General features: G+C 39.8%; 1 protein-coding gene across 2 annotated transcripts; it reads left to right on the top strand.

Annotated features, from left to right (window-relative positions):
- The first annotated feature begins 455 nt into the window (after positions 1-455).
- NELFCD (negative elongation factor complex member C/D) lies at positions 456-22,092 on the top strand. 2 transcript variants are annotated; one of them, XM_026697432.2, is made up of 15 exons: positions 456-793; positions 3,246-3,355; positions 3,627-3,736; positions 4,579-4,688; positions 5,783-5,890; positions 6,613-6,765; positions 7,979-8,109; positions 9,244-9,409; positions 11,123-11,257; positions 12,203-12,342; positions 14,365-14,479; positions 16,697-16,792; positions 19,001-19,141; positions 20,002-20,131; positions 21,124-22,092. In XM_026697432.2, the coding sequence occupies exons 1-15, from the start codon at positions 728-730 to the stop codon at positions 21,156-21,158; spliced, it is 1,746 nt and encodes a 581-aa protein (XP_026553217.1). In that variant the 5' UTR covers positions 456-727; the 3' UTR covers positions 21,159-22,092. The 2 variants fall into 2 exon arrangements, with proteins under 2 accessions (XP_026553217.1, XP_026553216.1); XM_026697431.2 differs by having other exon boundaries at positions 669-793; positions 3,243-3,355.
- The last annotated feature ends 706 nt before the right edge of the window (positions 22,093-22,798 follow it).

The following is a 22,798-nucleotide window of genomic DNA, read 5'->3' as shown; positions in this document are numbered from 1 at the left end:
CAAGATAAACACATTAATTAATTAATGCACATACCCACATATATGACATGGAGAAACAAGACAATCTAGTTTGGATGTATACATGTACATAGACGAGAGAAACAAATCTTGCCAGTTTAGCAGACGGAGGGCATAGGGAACAAAGTTCTTACAGAATCTGGTAGTCCTACTAGAAATACTAGAAATTATATATAAAAAGCTGGCTGGCTGGGTGATTCTAGGAATTGAAGTCCATAACATCTTCCAGGGATAAGGTTGGGAAACACTGTTCCACAAGGACCTATGAAGGGTGGTGTTTTGTTTTGTTTTTTGCAAAATTGGCTCTGAAAAGCTTTCCAGCTCTTTAGAGCAGAGGTTCCCCAAACAGCTGGCTGGAGAATTCTGGGAGTTGAAGTCCACAAGTTTTAAAGTTGCCTAGTTTGGAGACCTCTGCTTTAGAGCAAAAGTGTCAGAATACTTCAGCTCGCAGAATTAGAGAGGAAAGGCAGACACTGGGGCGAAGCAACTCGCATTTGGGGCGAGTGCCTTTGCTCCCCTCTCCGTGGATGGCTTAGTTCGCTCGTGGACCGCCTTCCCAAAAGCTGGGCTTCCCCTGGCAGCGCCCATTCATCAGCGCCCCGCGACGGAGGCTCCCAGGGGGCTCTCCGTGTGCCGTGGGAGGCGCGCCTCTACCCTTTTCGCGTCTCTGCGGCCGCGCCGCTGCCAGAGCGGGAGGCCAGCGGAGCCCATGGAGGAGCCCGAGTATTTCGCGGCCGGCACGGCGGAGTGGGGCGACGACACCGACGGAGGAGCGGTGAGCGAGGCGCGGCCGAGCGGGAGGTGGGGAGGGGAGACCGGAAAGGCCTCGGGGCTCCGCGTCCAACCCGGGAAGCCGCCGCGGGGGTCGCTCTTGCCCTCTCTCACACACGCACACACAGCCCGGCAGATTTTATCAGAGATCCCTGGTAAGCACGCGTCCCCTTGTGAAATCTAGCAGGCACTGATGCGATATGCAAAAAAACACACATTTTGTTGCACGGGACAAGTTTCTCGCGCTTCCTTGCAAGTGCAGCCTCGGAATATATTTTGTATAGACATATATGCACGCGCACACATACACGTATACCATATATTTTGCCTATGTGCGTGTATAGCTTATTGCCCATACGTATAGCATATTGTGTGACATTTTGCATATTGTGCACACGTTTGCCTGCAAACACGCGTATTATATCTGTACGTGTGTATGTGTGTTCTTCAACAAAACATACACGTTTTTTTTCCAGCAGCGAAACCAATGGGGGAAGCTGGATTTGCTTAACAATATTGTGATTGATTGATTAATTGATTGATTGATTTTATTTGTCAAGCAAGTATTAGATAACATGTATAAGTATAAACATGGTTATGAATACATGAAGTGGATATGAATAAAAAAGAAACAATAGGTCAGGGACCTTGGTGCGCTTATGCACGCCCCCTACAGACCTCTTAGGAAAGGGGTGAGGTTATAATAGTAGACAGTCTAAGGTTAGTTTTGGGGGTTTGGGGAAGAAACCACAGTCAGGTAGAGTATTCCAGACATTGACCACTCTGTTGCTAAAGTCATTTATTCATTTAACTGGGCGATTTCCTTCACAGCCCTAGTGATAAAAGTCATAAAATTGGGCATGACTCACTTAACGACCATCTTCTTTTAACAACCAAAATTCTGGCCCCAGTTGTGCTGGTAAGGCAAGGGCAATCGGCAGTGTTCTAAGGCAGCTTTTCTCACACAAAGCCACACCTTTTTTTCACTGAAGCCAAAAGAAGAATCTTCTCCTTTAGGAATTATAATTATAGCAAAACCCAAACTGAAGTGGGTGTCCAAAGTCAACTTCCCAAGGAGGGCTTTAAAGTTTGTCTTCTGAGAACGTGTCTCAGAAAGTGGCAGCATGAAAATAAAGTTGATTGATCTTGGGAGGGGGAAAAACAAAAACAAAGCAGGCCAGATCTAGTTGAATGAGAAACAACTAGAAAATCCCAGTAATACTGTTTGGACTGAGAAATTAAAAGAACAGCAAACCCCTTATGTTGATCAAGAAAACTGCTCCCCAGTGACCACATAATCACCAGAGTTGGCTTTTTTTTGTAACCCAAGGAAAAGCATTTTAAAACACTCCGGATTTTCCACTACAATTCCTGCCTGGGGGGGTCCAATGAATCATTGTAGGTGGGCCTTATTTTGGCCAGGCTGTTGCAGTGTGTCCTCTGAAAATGTCCAGAAACACAAGAGTGTAGAATTTTTTTAAAAAGGCATTCATTTCAGATTTTGGTCCTGTGTAAATTCACTTAAATCCGAATCCCAGGCCAAGGTTCAGAAGGGACAGTCCTAAGCAAACAATAAATAGGGTACGAGGTTTGATTTGGATGGCTGCATGACCACATTTTATGACACTTTTGCCAAAAGTTTGTGTGGCAAATTTTACCTCTGGTTTTTTGTCAAAGCCATCTCATAGCAAACAATTGGTTCACGTAATGATTATGGCATTCGTTTAACTGCTTCCACGGAAAAAGGTCATAAAATTGGATTAGTGACATGGTTGACTCATTTTATCATGACTTATGACCGAAACGGACAGGCTCCACTGCAGTTGGGAGTCAAACCTCTACTGTTTTGGCCATTTTGACTTCTTACAATCCCACCATAGCATGGAGATGGACAGCCTTTGGTAGGTCATTGATTTAGACTTGTCCACAACTACACATAGATGTTGATACATATCTATGCGGTAAAAGAGTTGATGGATATGTAAGTGTAGGTTGTAGATGGTTGCAGATTGACTGATGCACACACTTCTCAAATCTCAACTAAATGTTGTGGTGAGATGAGTATCCTGCATGCTGATTGGTTGATCCGACTCCCTTTTGTTGCTTTCTTCTGAGCGCCCCCTTAAATCTGCAGATTTATGTGAGTAGAATGTATTGCATAATTGAGAAAGTTGGCCATTTCAATTCCTCTCCAATAATTTCAGCAGCCTAGCAAGGACAAAGTGCTGGAAATCCCAAAGCTAAAACTTGAAACTACAAGTTGCCCTCATCTACCATGACTTGAGGCATCCTAAGATACAGAAATCTGGCTGCCATTAGCATATTTCTTTAAGACTCTGGAACTCCAGTTATGAAATAGATTCATGCTTAGGCTAATGTTGTTGTCTGTTGCCACATAAAATAAATCCAGAGCGGTGGTGAAAATAATGTTGACAATTTTAACTTCCAACCAGCAGGATGATGAATATGGAGGGGAAGATGATGCTGAGGTCCAGCAGGAATGCCTTCACAAATTTTCCACCCGAGATTACATCATGGAGCCCTCCATTTTTAATACTTTAAAGCGGTAAGTGCATATTAATTCAGGCATTGTGGTTGGGAAGGGGGATTGTGGGTGCACTAACTGGCTGAGGAAGTAGATCTTCTGCCTTGAGATTTGATATATCTGATTTTCTGGGACAGTGTTTCATCCTTGGAGCTTTAAGATGAGTAGGCCAACTCCCAGGTTGCTGGCTAGGGGAATTCTGGGAGTTGAAGTACACAAATTTTAAAGCTGCCAGGGTTAAGAAATGCTGCTCTAGAAATTTCTTAAATGAGGATTCTGCATCCTTTCGCAGGTACTTCCAAGCAGGTGGTTCTCCAGAGAATGTGATTCAGCTCTTGTCAGAGAATTACACCGCTGTGGCTCAGACAGTGAATCTTTTGGCTGAATGGCTTATTCAAACAGGTAATTTGCTTTGGGGCTGCAGCTATTTTTTCTACTTAAGAAAGACCCCACAGTCGAAAAAAAAAACAAACCAATCAGTTATAGCATGTCTCAAATGATAAAACATGAGATCAACACATATATTTTCAGTTTTAACTTCGTATCAGACACTCTAGAAATATTTGTCTGTCCATTGAGTCTTGTTTAGTGCAGCAACTACCCATCTCTATGATGCAAAATTGTCTGTATATGGATGAGTACAGATAGTCCTTGACTTACAACCATTCATTTATTGATTGTTCAAAGTTACAACAGCACTAAAAAAAGGAGTTACAGCCAGTTCTCACGCTTACCCATCCCTTTGTTCATGTGATCAAAATTCATGTACTTGGCAACAGGAATGTACTTATAACCGTTGCGCTGTCCCAGGATCATGGGATCACCATTGGTGACTTTCTCAGCCAGCTTCTGACAAGCAAAGTCAATGGGGGAAGCCCAGTTCACTTAATGACTACATGATTAACTTAACAACTACAGTGATGTGCTTAACAAATGTGGCTAAAAAAAAAACTCATAAAATGAGGTACGACTCACTTAATAACTGCACTGCTTATCAACATTAATATTGGGCTCAATTGTGGTCATATGTCAAGGACTACCTGTACCTAACATTTGAATATGTGCTACAAAGATCATGTTAGAATTAGTGGTGCCGAGTCAAATTATTTTGAGAATCAACATATTCTAAAGCTGACTCCAAGTTGAATTTCATTAAAGGACTATGCTTTTTTGCACCAAAGAATATTGTGAGAATTTTGAAGGTTTTGCTGTGTCAATTCTGTAGTGAGTCTCTCTTACTGCAGGCGCTGAGCCCATTCATGTGCAGGAAACCGTGGAAAACCACTTGAAAAGTTTGCTGATTAAACACTTTGATCCACGTAAAGCGGATTCCATTTTCACAGAGGAGGGAGAGGTAATTGGAAAAGCTTTATTCTGTCAAGTGAGGTAACAGCAGTCTCTTTCTCTCAAGTTTAGAGAAGAGCATAACTGGAAACTCAGAAATGTTTGTTGTGTTTTGAGCACACCATGTTCTCAAAACACATAGATTTCTCATTTATTTAACTGTTGTTTTATCTTTCAAAACAGATTTTTTTTTCCCCAGGACAAAAACATTTCAAATTTACATTTAAATTAAAAATAGCAACTAAAAATACCAAGAAGCAAATGTGATAAGTTTTAAGTAGCAAAAAGTAAAACAGCAGAAATAAGATGAAATATACTGAGTTCTGGATGCTTTCTGAGCTGTTCAAAGTGATTCATTCCTGTCCGTGGGGTAAAACTGACAGTGAACCTGTACAGCACCATCTCTTTCAAGGCAAGCAGAGCCCCCCCCCCCCAAAAAAAAAAAAGAAAGAAAAGAAAAAAGAATAACGCATGAGCAGCTTTCTCAGACTTTTTCATGTCGACATCAGTTGTGCTTTTGCATACAATTGGATAGAAATGCACCTGCCTTTTTCTGTGAGCTGGCAAACCTTGGAAGCTGTTGCATTCAGTACCTTTCTAGTCTGGTTCTTATAGAAAAGATATACACATTGCCATTTGCACTTTATCTACTTCTTTTTCCTTACGTGCAAGTTATCATACCACATGCTTAATCTGCTCTCTGAAATAATCCATGTTTGGGCTTCGCACAGTACTTTGAACCACGTACTCACCAAGTGGGTTGAATTTTGCTGAGTCACAGGTATCCTCGGGAAGGCAAGTGAATGGCACCCTATGTAGCTTAGCCATCAAAAAAAGTAATCAGGTTTAAAATTCACCAAGCTTAGTATACCGTGTGACTGTATCTGCTTGGATCTTGATCAAGACATGGCAGCGTATCACCTGACATGGCCATAAATGGTTTGTAAATACTCTGTAAAGTGAGTAGTAAATAGTTCTTGAGAGAGGAAGCACTTGTGTCAATTTTGTGTTTTTCTTTGGACATTTTTTAAAGCTATTATAAAAGCAGGGTTGGTTTTCTTGACTGCCCAGTCCATATTGGTCTGTTGTTCTGGTTTTTGACAGACTCCAGCCTGGCTCGAGCAAATGATAGCACACACAACATGGCGAGACCTCTTTTACAAGCTGGCTGAAGCTCATCCAGATTGTCTCATGCTGAACTTCACTGTTAAGGTAAATACAGTTCTTTAATTCAATTAGCAAGCTTGTCAGCTCCCTCCTGTTTTTTCATGCAAATTGGGGAGGCTAACATATTAGGAAGCCAGTTGCATAGTTGGTCTTTTGGGCATTATATTGCCCTGTTTATTGTTGAATAAGATGCACACAAGATCGCCACGTGGAGCGTGAGCTTCTCTATTGTCATATTGCAAGAAGTTCTGCATGCACTCATCCATGTATATAAAGATTGTAGAAATTCCTGGGAGCCAAACTATTTCTAGTTTCCAATATATAATATTTGATCCGAAATATGACCTCTGTGGAGTTGGTGGCAGGACCTAGCCAACCATGGTTGTAAAACAGAGTTGGACTGCCAAGAAATTTATTGAGACTGACTTATACTCAATTTGAATATGTCTTTATCTCCTCTTCCTCCTCCTCCTCCTCCTCCTCCTCCTCCTCCTCCTCCTCCTCCTCCTCCTCCTCCTTCTACTAATTCTAATTCTTATAATCCTCCTCCTCCTCCTCCTCCTCCTGAACTAGGAAGAACTCAAATGTTCAAGTTTTATTTCTTGATTTTCATCCCCTGGCCTAGGTGCTGAAGGGCTCTCGTTTCTCCTTCAGTCCTAGTCCACATATGGAATTAAATAAAATGGTATTTGCGATAGTGAGGAATGAATCCTCTTGGGTTGCAAAACTGCTACCGTCTCAGTTGCAAATCCTCTGGTTGGTTGCAGCTTATCTCCGATGCTGGATACCAAGGGGAGATCACCAGTGTATCAACAGCTTGCCAGCAGTTGGAAGTTTTTTCTCGTGTACTGCGGACATCTCTGGCTACTATCTTAGATGGTGGAGAAGAAAATCTGGAGAAAAATCTACCAGAGTTTGCTGTGAGTTTGCAGCCTTGTCTCTTCTGTGTGTGTGTGTGTGTGTGTGTGTGTGTGTTTTTAAGGAAATGTCCAGTTCTTAAAAATACTTGCTGTGGAATAATTGCAAGGGAATGGTAACAGTCTAGGCCTGTGGCTAGATCTGTCATATGATGTTATAACCAATTCTCTCTTCTTATGCTTGATATTCTCACCTACAAGCCCTCCACTTTTGTATTGCATGGGATAGGGGTTTCCATAATTTTTCATGTCCTGGGTTCACATTTTTCTTTTTACTTCTAATCTCTCATGGAACTCACATCAAGTTCTCATAGAATCCTAATATTATTTTCAATGGCACAAGGACCAAATCATTCAATATTTCACACAACTCTTCCATCAGTTAATGGAAGGCATTGCAAGAATGGAGCATTTGATCACATTTCAAAGGAGGTCTGTAATTTTCTAGCCAGCAGGAATTATTCATTCCTCATGCTGGTGGGTGCCCATGTTCTTGAAGCCTCAGCCTCCAACTTCTTCCTCCATCCCATAAGGCAAAGGGGAAATTTCTCAGGCCCTGGGCCTTTTCAGTCTGATTATCTGCCACCTGTTCCATAGCAATATTTCTTTTTTCAATGTTCATGTTGGACTTTGTATTTGAAGGCAGAAGCTTTGTATTTGAAGGCAGAAGCTAAGGTATCAGTTGTATAACACCTTAGCTTCTGAAGTCCTCAGAGGGACAGGTGAACTGTTAACTTCAAAGCTTTGGACATATCAAGGAAAGAAGAGAACTACGTAACTCTAAACAATGCTTTGTCTAAAGGACTATTTTTGCCTTTTGTTTTTACTACTTAAAAGATGGTTAATCTTCAGTGGCTATTATTGGTAGAAGGGGGAATGGAATGATAAGTAAATCAGTCTGTTCATCTTTTGGGCAAACCCAAGATTTTTAAAGGTGGTTTTTTGGGGGGGCGGGGGTGCTGATATGAAATATTTAATATTTGGTTAACTATCTTTAAAAAAAAAAACACTGTGAACTATTCAACAGCTTATGTTAAAGCTTTTATGAGTTCCCACCTCAAACTGGCTGGAAACCCTGCCAGATTTTCAGCACTGATCAAAGAAATTTAGGTTCTGAGCTGTTTTGTGGTGGTTGTGTGTTCTTCTGTAGACAGAAAACTATAACTACCCCCGACACTTTCATGTTTTTGAATGTTCTGTGACAATGTATTTGCAGAAAATGGTGTGCCATGGTGAGCACACATATCTTTTTGCTCAAGCTATAATGTCCATGTTGGCACAAGAAGAACAAGGGGGCTCTGCCGTGCGTAGAATTGCTCAAGAGGTCCAGCGATTTGCTCATGAGAAGTAAGAACTTGCTTCATTTCTTTTCCAATTTAATTTATGGCTCTCCTTGGTTGCATGCCTCAGGATAATTCTAGTCTATAGAAAAGGATGCCCGATTCAATTCTAAGTCTGATCCCCAAATTAAATTTTGCTTGAAAATGGTATCATTAATCCAAAATGTTATGCCAAGCACAGCATGTCATCAGAACAACATCAAGTGCACCATGATATCAATATGGCAAATGTAACAGATTGTGTGCTTTCAAGGTGACATTGTTTGTGCCTCTATGTGCACTCATGCCTGGCAAATCATTAAGTGTACAACATACATTAGAATTGGTAATTTAGAAATACACATTTATAAAGCTTTTTCTGAGTTCTAGATTTTTTTACTATAAGACCTGCTTGTTCCACATTGTCTTTTCTAATTGGGATTCTGTCCATGTTGTTCGGTTATCTAAAACAGTGTTTCTCAACCCATGGCAACCTTAAGATGTGTATTCAACCCTCAGAACACCCCCATCTAGTATACATTGGCTGGAAAATTCTGGGTTTGAAGTCCAAACTTCTTAAAGTTGCCAAGATTGAGAAACTGTGATCTAGAGACAATCTGCTTAAGGTCTATGAAAGGTAAGAGGGTATAGACCAGAAGGCAAATCTTAATAGTGATCCCCTCCCCTCTCCCCACTTATAAAATCCACACCCTTGAGAGGTCTATACCTGCCTCCTTTTCTTAGGACTTTTCAAAGAATACAGAAAACAATGCAGTTTTAGCAGGCTTTTGGCTTGGAAATTGTAGGCAATCATTTATTTGTTTCTGCAAATTTAAATCTCACATTATCCAGTCCCTTAGATTGGGGCAACATCTAAAAATGGATGGATGGACAGACAGATGGACGGATGAACACAGGTTACATACTACATAAATCTAGTCTACTTAATGATGACAGTTGTGAGACCCAAAGCTCATGTGACCAGTTGAATCTCCTCTTTATTTTGTCCATGCATCACCATTGATTCTGTTTGGCTCTTAATAACAGTTTTAGGAGATTGCCCATTAGGTCTCCACTATTGTTGGCGATCTGTTACCTCTTCTTTTGAAGCGTTCCTAAAGCAAGCTTGCTCTGTCTCTTGTTCTTGCTTGATCTCCTGAAGAGGGCATGATGCCAGTCAGATCACCCTAGCGTTGGGCACTGCAGCTTCCTATCCCCGCGCCTGCCAAGCCCTGGGTGCCATGCTGTCGAAAGGAGCTCTGAATCCAGCAGACATCACAGTCCTCTTCAAGATGTTCACAAGCATGGATCCCCCTCCTGTAGAACTGGTTAGTAGCAGCCTCCCTTGGGGGGCATAAAACCTCTAGGCTTCTTCAAAGCTCCCCATCCTCGCCCACCTGTTGAGAAGCAAACGTGATTTAGATATGGTTCAGTGACGGTTTCAAAGTATACAGTAGCTCTCTCAGATTAGAAATGTTCATTTCTGAAGTTGGTTAGTTTTTCTACTGGGTAGCAGGGAGAAATATCTTAAAAGGGTTTCTCAGTCTTAGCAACTTTTAAGATAGACGGACTTTAACTCTCAGAATTCCCTGGCCAACTCTGGTGTACTATGCAGCCTGGGGAATTCTGGGTGTTGAAGTGCACCTAACTCTTACAGTTGCCAATGTTGAGAAATGCGGATCTAAGGAATGATCATTGCCACTCTAATTTGAATTAGAGTCAAAGGAGATGTCTGGGTCATCTTTATTTATGATGCCAAAACCACCCAAGATGCAAGAGGAAATCTGCAGATGTATTCCACTCCCTACTTTTCAAGTCAGGAGTGTAATTCTGCCCTGTTGTGCCAGAGCGGACAAGGTGGTTTTCTTTCCTTGGTCCAGCCCAGTGCTTCAAAGGATCTCTGGCTACCCTAGAGCATTGGCCATCCAGTTTTCTTGGCCTTTTCCTTTCATATATTGACATCCCGTTAGGGCATACATGCCTGTAATATTTGTGCATGGAAAGACAGCCTCCAACCTACTGGATTTTAGCAGGACCTTCCTCCCTGTGTTGTAGGTATTGAAAAATATACTTATCTGTTGGCACTTATTTTATGGGACGTCCTCTTCATAAGACATCGTTCCTGAAGAGCTTTATGAGCCTTTGTTGCCAAGGTTGACTCAGCCTTCCATCCTTCCGAGGTGGGTAAAATGAGGACCCAGATTGTTGGGGGCAAGAGGCTGACTCTGTAAACCGCTTAGAGAGGGCTGTAAAGCACTGTAAAGTGGTATATAAGTCTAAGTGCTATTGTATTGCTAATGGACACCAACATTTATCTTCATCTTGTTTTGTAACAGGATAATGTCACCCTGTTCTGTAGATGCCTCATTTCTCTTGTAGTTTGGATGCTTTGGGCAGCTGTTGCATCTTTTCTCACAGTTATGACAGTTTGCTGTGTCCCGAGGGTGGGTAGAGGGTCATGTTATCCCCTTTTGGGACCTTCTGACACACTCAGTGGGGGAATCCAGATTCACTTAACACCCGTGTTACTAACTTAACAAGTGCAGTTCTCCACTTAACAACTGTGGCAAGAAAGGTCGTAAAACGGAGCAAAATTCATTTAACAAATGTCTCACTTAGCAACAGAAATGTTGAGCTCAATTACAGTCATCAGTTGCGGACTACCTGTATTAAATGATACGGTCATGTGACATCACGCTTTGCAACCATATCGCTTAGTGATAGAAATTCCAGTCTCAATTGTGGTGATAAGTTGAGGACTACCTGTATCTTGGCCTTCACAAACTTTTAGATTTCAGTAGCTTTGTGTTGTTTTTCTTTTGTAGAAGGGGAGCTGATTTGATTTGACTTTATATATTTTTAATGAAGAAATCGTCTTTTAAGTATGAAGAGTCATAATCGAAACATAACACTTAATCTTAGTTCCAAAATTCTCCTCCTTGGAAATGGAAGTATTTTGAGATATAATCGGTGCTTTAAAAAAAAATTATCTGGTTTTCCATAAGTCAGTGTTAACGTTTTTTTGTTTCCCTTCTCTACAGATTAGAGTTCCCGCTTTTTTAGATCTCTTTATGCTGTCACTGTTTAAGCCAGGAGCAAAAATCAATCAGGACCATAAGCACAAATATATCCACATTTTGGCCTATGCAGCTAGCGTGGTGGAAACATGGAAAAAGGTAAACTTGGGGTGGCTGAATGATGGTTTAGAAGTAAATTGGTGCTTTGGAACAGGATAATAATTAGATTATTTTATGTGCTTGCATTGTTTAGAATAAGACTGTATGCTTGGCTTCCAGGTTTACAGAAATAGCTTTCATTTTCTTTAAGCAAAAGAGGTCTTTTGACTCAAGTAGTTTTAATTCTTTTTTTCTTTTTCTACAAATGCAAAAAAGCTGAATGGCAGGTGATAATGATAGATGTTTGGGACTTCAACAGGAATGAGAAACTGTGATTTCCCTATCCTTGTTTTCCTAAACTACAATTCCCATCATTTTCACTACTAGAGCTGAAGGTGTACTTATGCTACAGATTCTGCATTCTTGTTTATAGGTGTATTTGTATGTATCCAAGGGATTTTATGGAATTGTGTCATTGGAAGGGACCTAGTCCAACCTTTTGCTATGTCCAGGAAAACCAGTTAAACCATCCATGAGAGCTGGCTAGCCACCCTCTTCTTCTGAACCTTTTGACGGAGAATCCACAATTTCCATAGTCAGACTGTCCCACAAATCCTACCATCAGAAAGATTTTCCATAAATTGAAATGAAATCTAGGTTTTTGAGCTAGATCATAGGTAGTCCAATAAATAGATAACTATGTTTAACAATTTTAAAAAAGCGACGTCAATGGAGGAAATCAGATTCACTTAATGACCACATGATTCACTTAACAATGCTGGCAGAAAGGTCATAAAAATAGCATGGCTCACTTAATCACAGCTTTGTTTGGCAACAGTATCCTAATTGTGGTCATAAGTGGAGAACTGTCTAGTATCAATGAGTCTTCTACTTACTCAGAAATATATACTTTTAAGAACAATTTATTAAACAGGGCTTTGTGCCAATTCAGGTTTCAACAAGAATGTCCTTGTGTCTCCTACACCTTATTTCAACATTTCTTAGAACAAGAGGGTGAGCATCAATAAAGATGAGCTCAAGTCAACTTCAAAAGCGGTTGAAACAGTTCATAATCTTTGCTGTAATGAAAACAAAGGCGCTTCTGAGCTTGTCGCAGAGCTGAGTACCCTTTATCAGTGCATCAGGTAAACCTCACCTTAAAGCATGGTTTCTTTGCTTAAAAATGCAAAATTCTGTTTGCATTAAACAGAATATTAAGGAAGTGTACAGTTTCTGCTTAAAATTAAACGGATTTTAAATCTGTGTTTGTGGAGAGCAGACGTGAGAAATCTGCAGGGTCATCTGGGTAACTATTTCAGAGTCTTGTTGATCTGAGTTTCTGATAAAGGACAATAATAAAGGGAGCAAGTTTCTTACCTTTAGTTTTGCGGAAGAAAATTGATGTGCAACTGGAATAATTCTTGAAAAGACTGCGGAAGGAAGAGAACTAGGCCCGGCCTTTGACCGATTCTAAATTTGATTCTGGAAAACATTATCTGCTTAGCAACTGAAAGATCTATACTGGGAATATGTCAGGCAGTAACTAATTGATTAATTAGGTGATGACTTAATTTCCCACAATGCCCCACAGTAGAGACATTTCCTGCTATCAGCTAAACCATGTCCTGGTCCTACAGTATTTCATCTTTTTCTAGTTGTTTTTTAAAGGCTGTTTTTGCACAACTTGACAGCCCTTGTCCCAAAGGCGCTTTGGGCAACCAGACTTTGTTTTTCCTTGAAGACATTTCACGTCTCATCCAAAAAGCTTCCTCAGTTCTCATTGAAGAAGCTTCTTTAGAACTGAAGAACCTCCTTGGATGAGAAGCAAAACGTCTTCAAGGAAAAACAAAGAAAGTCCAGTTGCCTTTTGAAACAAAGTGTCAGGATTCCGGCGATTGCCCTAATTACATCATGAGCTGCGAACCAAGCTTCAAAAGAAACCAAAAGATTTATTAGGAGTAACATGTCCGGCATTAACCTGTATGAAGCCAACTCTGGCATACCTAATTTACAGTCACCTGTGACCCTGTTTCCCCCCTCCCCTCTGGGTGTCTCGTAAATCAGATTCTCCGATGAGGCACATCTGCTGGGTGTCATCAATCACGTTTCGTGGGCAGAAGATCCAGTAGCTTAGGTACAATCTTTGTAAGATAAGTGTTGGAATGTACTTCTGGTTATAAACTGCTGCCTTGCTCCTTCAGATCCCCGCCCCCCGCCCCCCATTTACGGCAGCTCTAAAACAGGCATAGGAATGCTTTACAAGTTGACACAAAGCACCTTTGGGACAACCATGACCATCTCCATGGACTCGATAACCCTTGCTTTACTCAGTAAGCCTGTGGTCCATCCAAAACTGTAACTATAATTTTATCTGACCTTCTGAAGAGAGCCAGTTTGGTCTGGTCATTAAGGTTCCAGTCTAGAAACTATTCTAATCCAGCCTTAGGCATGAAAGCCAAGTGGATGCCTCGGCCAATCACCAGGAGACTGTGACTTCTAGTCCCATTTTAGCCATAAAAGCTGGCTGGGAGACCTTGGGCTAGTCATTCTCTCTCAGACCACGATATCAGGCTTGAGGGAGCAAGCCGGTCAGTCAGTTTCTGTCACAACCAACATTCTGTTGATCTAGATAAAAAGCAGAACCTGCACCTGCAATAGGAAAACGCTAGAAAAAAGAACTAGCTTTCTAAACACAGTTTTAAAGTTTAAGGAATGAGAAGAGGCCAGCCTCTTAACCTATCCTCCTTCCCACCCAGCAGGCTATAGACCTGTTGAAATGCAGTTTATTGGGTTCACACAACACAGCCAGCTACAACTCAACCACATTTTATTCCAGCATATGAATCAAGTGGCTTCTTTTGTAGGCCCTTGCTTTCTGTTTTCTCTTCCTCTAATTTCTCTGGGAGTTTTTTTTCCTCTTTTGAGGGAATTGTTTAATATCATTTTGCATTTTATGGTTTTCGGAGTTAAATTGCCAATTTTTAAACTGATTTTTTTTTTTAAAAAAACACCTTGCACTGATCTGATTGGAAATAAAAAATAATAGGGAACCTTCTGATAATTGTTCTGATAATGTCCAAGGAATAGTAGATTAAAGATGATGTCATAGATATTGGGGGCATTTGCCTCAGTTTGACATGTCTTGCTCTGCTTCCTGCTGTCCTTAGATTTCCAGTTGTAGCCATGGGGGTATTGAAATGGGTTGACTGGACAGTGTCAGAACCCCGATATTTCCAGCTTCAGACAGATCACACTCCGGTACATTTGGCGCTATTGGACGAGGTGAGGTTTTTGAGCTCTGCTGAGTGACAAGTCAGCCTAGCTTTATCTTTTATATATATGTTTGCCATGATAAAATTTCCTTGCTGTCCTTTGAAACGGTGTTTCCCTCAGGGACCTGGATGGCCCCAATCTTTGGGCAATTTTGTAAGACTTTGAAGAGATGGGCATTCCCCCAGGCAATAAAGCTGGGAAGCTAATTCATTAACTGTTGGGGAATCGGTTTATTTTATTGTCTATTGACCCTGGTGTATGCTGTACTTATCATTACTAATATTTTGGATCAGCAGAGTTACAACCATTTGGTTAGCAACTGTTCAAAGTTGCAAAGGACCTGAAAAAAGTGACTTACAACTGGTCATTGCACTTAGGATTGTCACAGCTTTACAACGGTCATGAATTCAAAATTTGGGCATTTGGCAACCGGCATGTATATACAACGGTTACAGTGTCATGTGATCACTATTTCCAGTTGAAGAGAAGCAAAACCTTTTTCAGGCCAGTTCTAAAAATAAGTAGGGAAAACACCACAAGTGGAACTACAAAGTTTCATTCCCTGTCTGTTAAATAAGTTCCATATTTTTAAAAGAAATATTTTATTTATTTCCCAAAATTTAAAAAAAACATAATAAAACTATATGCACTGTTATCAACATCAAGACATCTTTTACATTTCCTTACATTTTTCAATATATTGTTACTTATTCCATTACCATTACATCTTAATCTTGTTACAAATCAATATATTTCATCTTACATTTCAATCTTCCCCATAATATATATACTTGTTTATATACTTCCTCATTCTTTTCCTAATTGTCATTTTATTTTCTTTTTATTTCTAAACCACTCATACCAGGCATACCAGGCTCTATAATATATTGAATCTTCTTTGTCTTTTAATTTCAACGTTAGCCTGTCCATCTCTATACAGTCTATTATTTCCTTTATAACCATGCCCTCTGATGGTACCCTTTTTCTCCTTCCAAAGTTGCACATACGAAATCCTTGCGGCTGTTAGTATATGTAATATAATGTACCTATCTTTTTTATTGCATTTTTGTGTTATTCCTAATAAAAAAAATTCTGGATTAAATTCAATTTTCTGATTTATAGTTTCTTCTAGACATTGTTTGATTGACACACACAATAAGTTCCATTTTTTATTACATCAAGGGTTTCAGTTTACAGGCTGTGTATGGAGGAAAATTATATCCCTCTGCAAGAGCTTTATTCATACCCTTTGAAAGGTTCTTTTTTAAAAACTTTTAAAAAACAAAAAAGTAATCCAGTTTCACTGTATGGGAAAAAAAGTGAGATAAAAGCTATTCTCTTTCACTCTGTGCTTTTAATTCACGGATAATTGTTTTCATACAATCTTTGCAAAAGATTTTTCTGACTTGTACACTAGATTATGCTAATATATTTCCCAGTCTCATCCTGTGGCATACATCTGATTAAGGACCAAATTTTTGTATTTGCCAGAGGGCATAAATCCTAGTGGTCATCTACCTTGATTGGTAACATTTCTAAATTTGGGTTCACTGGCAATCGTATATATTCTATATTTTAAGTATTCAGGAGTTCTTAGTAAGGGTAGTCCCCAACTTACAGCAAGAATCGAGCCCAAAATTAATGTAGCAAAGTCAGACAGTTCCTAAATGAATTTGGCCCTATTTCACAACCTTTCATGCCACAACCTTTTGTTAAATGACTCACTGCATTTGTTAAGTTAGTAACACAGTTGCTAAGAGAATCTGGCTTTCCAATTGAATTTGCTTGTCAGGTTGCAAAAGATGATCACATGATCCCGGAACATTGCAACCATGATAAATATGAGCCAGTTGCCAAGCTTTGATCACGTGATCTTGCAGATGCTGCAGTGGTCATAAGTGTGAAAAAGGGTCATGTCACTTTTTTCAACGCCATTGTAATTCCGAATGGTCATTAAATGAATAGTTGTAAGTCAAGCACTACTACGTATTCTACATTTTAAGGTTTGTGCCTCATCATAGCTGTCTCATAATCAAGGTTGACTCAGCCTTCCATCCTTCTGAGGTGGGTAAAATGAGAACCCAGATTCTTGGGAGCAAGATGCTGACTCCGTAAACTGCTTTGAGAAAGCTGTAAAACACTGTGAAGTGGTATGTAAGTCTAAGCGCTATTGCTATTGTGCATTAATATAAATGCAGATCTTACCTTTTGCGTTTTGCTCTGCAGATCAGCACCTGCCACCAACTGCTTCATCCTCTAGTCTTGCAACTTCTGGTCAAACTGTTTGAGACTGAGCACTCTCAGCTTGATGTCATGGAACAGGTGATGACAACTCAAAAATATCGGATTCTTGACTATTGAGACGTCCTGAAGCTGATTAGTTTAGTTTAGTTTATGGTCATTGCACCTCATACAACAAAATCAAACACCACCTTCAATGCACATCATGACCATGAAAATAAACACAAACACACATCCTTCACACTCCACACATTGAACCGAAACTCCTAACATTGCACCAACACTGCACTGTACAGCAGAATTCAAAAGAGCTACTGCCCTAGGATAGAAGCTGTTTTTTGGCCTATTTGTCCTTGTTTTTATTATTCTGAACTGTCTGCTAGATGGTAATAGTTCCAAAAAAGGGTTCTCAGGATGAGATGGACCTTTGAGAATGTTTTGAACTTTCTTAATGAAGCTGGAGCTATAAAGCTCTTCCAAAGAGGGGAGAGGGCAACCAATGATCCTCTGGCCAATGACATTAACCCTCTGGAGTGCTTTCCTATCTGCCACTGTGCAATTGGCAAACCATACAGAGATGCAGTAAGTTAAAATGCTCTCTATGGTGCAGCGGTAGAAGGCCACCAGCAGGTTTTCCTTCAGGTGTTGTTTTCTGAGAAGACTCGGGTAGTATAATATCTGCTGGGCCCTTTTGACCAGTGCTGCAATGTGAGCACCCCAGGTCAGGTCCTCTTTTATGGTAACACCCAGAAACTTAAAACTGGCCACTTGCTCCACTCTGTCTCCATTGATAAGCAAGGCTGAATGTCTGATCTGTTCCTTCTATAGACCACTATAAGCTCCTTGGTCTTATTGGTGTTGAGGACAAAGTTATTGTCTCCACACCATGAAATTAGCTGAAGAGCTGGGGTGGTGCAGTGAATAGAATGCAGTATAGCAGGCTAATTCTGCTGACTGCCAGCAGTTCTGAGTTCAATTCTCACCAGCTTAAGATTAACTCATCCTTCTGAGGTTTGTAAAATGAGAACCCAGATTGTTGGGGCCAATATGCTGACTCTGTAAAACATTTAGAAAGAGCTGTAAAGCACTATGAAGCCATATATAAATCCAATTGCTATTGCTATTATTAAATTGCTGAAGTGGCTTGCTTGCTTGTAAAATTACCATTCCCAAGGAGAGGAAAGTGTTGGGAATCCTAAAGCTCATACTCTTGAAAGATCCATTACAGAATGGATCTGTAGAAATAATTCAGAATTATTTTTATTTAATGTAAAAAAAAAATGAAGTCAATCGTATTTGAGAGTCTATACTTAATGTAATTGGTTAAGAAAATCATCATGCATTAAAAAGCCTTTTTGTTCTTTTGTATATTGATAAAGAAAGATGCATTCCTGAGTATTGTCTGCAGTTCAGTTAAATACCGAAGATGCTTCAGAGGAAAACTCCATAAATTATATTTCAGTTGAATTTGCTGGTTATGCCCTTCTTTATGTAGTGTTTAAAGAGCCCCAGTTCAAAATTGTATGAAGTCAGAAGGGAGAAACTGTTCTTTGTTCTGTTCTGTTACTTACTTCATTTTTCCATGTTGTGATATTTTTCTGTTTTCCTAATAGAAAACTAATAGACTTTTTCGAATAACCTTACTAGGAAAACAAACACTGCAGCTGTTTTCTTTACCAGTAGAGGGCACTGTGACACAGACTTTTCTTGCTCCCTCTACTGATCAAATAAAAAACACAATATTTTTTAAAATTTGGGGGGAAAGTCACCAGAATAGGTTGAGCCAAAAATACTTAGTGGTGGTAGTGATGATTATTATTTGTTTAGCATATGATGAGAACATGACAAAAGAAAAGTAAACATATACACATATTCATAATAATGACGACAATGCGATATGAATTCACTTGGGTGCTTTCGTTGTCCAAAAGTCACCCCTCAATCAACTTCTTGATGGAAAGAATGGGCGTGATTGTTAAAGGGCTACAAGGCTTCTGTTACCCCTTAAAACTCCAAAATCACTCTATTTAAAAAAATTCCTCAAAAATTTACAAACATTTTGGTCCTGGGCGCAGTGTATTTGTTTTCACTTATGCCATAAACAGGAGAAAACTATTTTCTTATGGAGCCAAGAAAGTAAATTCCATGATGTAATTCTCCTGGGTAGATTTTAGCTTTTATTTTTTCACCTCTGCTGATGTAAAGCAGGACAGAAATTGCATGGGAATAATATTTTCTCCGTTAACAATAGAAATCGCTATACAATTTCACGGACTTCTCTTTTTTCAGCTGGAGCTTAAAAAGACTCTTCTGGACAGAATGGTTCACTTATTGAGCCGTGGCTACGTCCTGCCAGTGGTGAGCTATATCCGGAAATGCCTGGAGAAGTTGGACACAGATATATCTCTGATCAGATATTTTGTGACTGAGGTCAGTCGATATTTGGATAGTTAGAGTTTTAAAATGCTGTTTAGATGGATTGATTTGCACTGGTGTGGTGAAATGTAATCCAGATTCCCAGGAGGGAGGGGCTGCATCCCAGAGGACCAAGAGACAGTTGCGAAGTTTAGATATGTTTGGTTGGATATGTTTGTATATCTTTAATGATGCAAGCAATTGCTTTTGTTTGGCAAGATTTCTGTTTATAAGTGAGGAAAACTACCTAAGAACAGGGGTGTCCAACCTTGGGAACTTTAAGACTTGTGGACTTCAACTCCTGGAATTTCCCAATCAACCATGCTTGCTGGGGAATTCTGGGAGTTGAAGTTACAGGTCTTAAAAGTTGCCAAGGTTGGATATCACTGTCTTAAAAGAACTTCAGACTGTCTTTCTTGGGTTTTGGTATTGCAATAACACTGCCACAAACTGCTTGTGATGTAATTCCTGTACCCTTTGGGCTTGTTGCCATTCTTAAATTTTTCCTCCCCCTTGGGGAATGGGGAGTGAGGGGGGGGTTTTATTGTGCGTTTTGACTTTATTGTGGGAATGTGTGGGCAGCCATATAAGTTCTCCAAATAAGTAAATCAAATGAATTCGGCAAGATGGATGACAGAATCCAAAAACCAAGAAACACACTTATAAAACTAAGAAACACAATGTTATGACCATTGTAAATTTTATTTACTAGTTTGTTCTCCATTCACTGTTCCTTTTTGAAATATCTTCTTGCTTTCTTTTGTGTAGCAATTTATTTTCAAAATGTTTAAAATAAAATTACTTAGACCCACTCCCAAAAAACAATGGGAGCTCACAATGAAGCTCACAATCTTTTGTGCTACCTGATTTCGTAGGTACTGGATGTGATTGCTCCTCCCTACACCTCTGACTTCGTGCAGCTTTTTCTTCCAATTTTGGAAAATGACAGCATTGCAGGAACCATTAAGACAGAAGGTGAACATGACCCAGTGACAGAGTTCATAGGTAAATTTTTCTGGCACTGTATTTTTATTTCAAGTTTGCAACATGTTTACATCCTTAAACACACACATATCTGAAAGAATTTACCTCAAGAACATCTGAGCAGAATCCCTTCTCAGATGCTTTTTCAGCACTAAAAAGGCCAGGTGTTTCTATGACTCTCATGTTTTCAGGGTGTTTGGACTGCACAGAACACGTTTCCACAGTAAAAAGAAAAGTCCAAGATGGGAGCCATGATGCTACAATTAAACTCTGCACATTAAAAAGGGAAGGAGCTTCCATCAAACCTTTGTGGCTTCCATCTTGACTTTTGATTGTGGATATTCCTGAAGATATGTAAGCATCTTGAATTAAGGCTGAGCTGGTAGGAAGAGAAGTGTGTTAGTTTATAGCAATAGCACTTAGACTTATATACCACTTTATAGTGCTTTACAGCCCCCTCTAAGTGGTTTACAGAGTCAGCATATTGCCCCCAACAATCTGGGTCTTCATTTTACCCACCTTGGAAGGATGGAAGGCTGAGTTAACCTGAGCCTGGTGGGATTTGAACTACCAAATTGTAGGCAGCTGGCTGCAGAAGTAGCTTGCAGTACTGTACTCTAACCACTGTGCCACAGAGGCTCCCTATGGTCTTGAGATACCATTTTTAATAGTGTGGTCCTACCACCCCTGGGAATCACCCAAGACTGTCAGGAATCCTGGAAATCAGAATCATTTGCCAGCCTACAATACTTAAATCTCATCAAGAGACACAATAGCAACCGTGAATGCATCCATTTTAATTTTGCAGTATATTTATTATAGCTGCCCACTCTAGCAGACATTGGGATATATTATACTGTATGTGACTGTGGACAACTGTGGAATATTTTACAGGAATAGATTAAAGTGTTGAAGAATGCATGCAATCAGACCCTGCTTTCTGCTTGAATCAAAAGATTTCGGCACATAAAATTTTGTTCCAAGTCAACTTGTCTTGTTTGTCTTCTTTAAAGCTCACTGCAAATCGAATTTCATCATGGTCAGCTGAAGAAAGGGGGAAACTCCACATCCAGAAGTCATGGTGACCAGGCCCATTTTGTGTCACATAAAGAAATTTCAAATGGTTTGCTGATAGTTTTCAGGTTAAGTAGGAACTCAACGCTGAACAATTTTACTTGCGTAGAAAGCAATTACTGGCACAGATTGCATCAATACTTCAAACCTTGGTCCTCTTGAAGAACTCAAAAGTCGGTGTAGTTTACGTGCTCCATGTATATGACCCAGTGAAGTATGATAGCCATGATATTCTTAAGAAATTCATTGTTTAGTATATGACTGGTTACTTCTAGAAAGTAGAGCTGACATCTTTCTGTGTTCCAGTCAGTTTTGTAGACTGAAAAAACAGTGTAATAATCTCTCAGACTTGGTCTCATTCTTGACAATCCTATAAACATGTGGTGAAAATATTTATCAGATATGGCCCATCGGAAAACACCCTTTCGCAAACCTTCAACCTGGCCATCCTTACATATGTTGGGTCTACAGAGCCCATCCTTTGGTGGATCCCCAGCCTGGATAAATCTCCTTACGTCTTTATAAAATTGTAGCTCGTAAATCAACCATCACGGATGATTGTTGAGAAACAGACCTCTGTTTAGCATCTGTTACATTCGAGTTCTGAATTAATTTTTAAAAAAAGAAAATAATTTGTGCATCACAAATATTTATGTTTGTGAACCTTAGCAAAGAAATATAGGTAGTGTGTCAGGATGTTCTTTTAGGAGAAAATATTACAATATTAACCATTATCAGTAAGTTTCATTACTTTGACAGAAATACATATATTTGTTGTTACATTTCTCTAAATGCATAGCATATACAGTAATGTATAACTTTTTCAGATCTGTCTTCTTGTTACATATCAGATGAGTGAAAAGTATGACAGCTTGTAATTTTTAATAAATTTTCTTTTGGGTAAAAAATGTTGCGCCTGTGGAATGTAGTCTTCACTGTTTCAATTTGCAAAGCAAACAATGACACTGGGAAAAATAACTGAAAAGATTCCGTACGGTTTTTAATAAGTTGATTAGAGAAATAGACATCAGTTTTCTTCTTACTTATTGGCTGACAAAATGTTGAACTATCATGTTACTGAATTTACTGGGTCTTGTGAACCTAACCAAATGGAAATTATCAGTCATCCAGGTCATAACTGTCTCAGAGGTGTTTTTTTCCAAAACCAACTGGACTGGACTTTTTCTTTTCCTTGAGGAAGAAGACGACGCTTCACTTTTCATCCAAGAAGTTTCATCTTTTGGGCTGGATGGTGGGGGCAGGGGATGGAAGGATTCATTCTGACCATTAGTCCTATTTTAGGTATCAAAGGTGGCTGGATAACTGTGCCTGTCCCTCTCAGCTCCAGGAAGAAGATGAAATGCATGTGAGAAATCTCCAGAATAGAGTAGAACAGGAATAGAAGCAGAATAGAGCTGGAAGGGACCTTGGAGGTCTTCTAGTCTCAACACCTTGCTCAGGCAGGAAGACCTATACCATTTCACACAAATGGTTGTCCAATCTCTTCTTAAAAACTTCCAGTGTTGGAGCATTTACAACTTCCAGTGTTGGAGCATTTACAACTTCTGGAGGCAAGCCATTCCATTGATTGTTCTCCCCGTTCTTCTTAGTTCT

Source organism: Pseudonaja textilis, chromosome 3 (assembly GCF_049901715.1).
Source record: "Pseudonaja textilis isolate UNSWEBS1 chromosome 3, rPseTex1.2, whole genome shotgun sequence".
NCBI classification, from domain to species: domain Eukaryota; kingdom Metazoa; phylum Chordata; class Lepidosauria; order Squamata; family Elapidae; genus Pseudonaja; species Pseudonaja textilis.
Note: the sequence above shows the minus strand (reverse complement) of the source record. Positions and strands in the feature narration are given on the sequence as shown.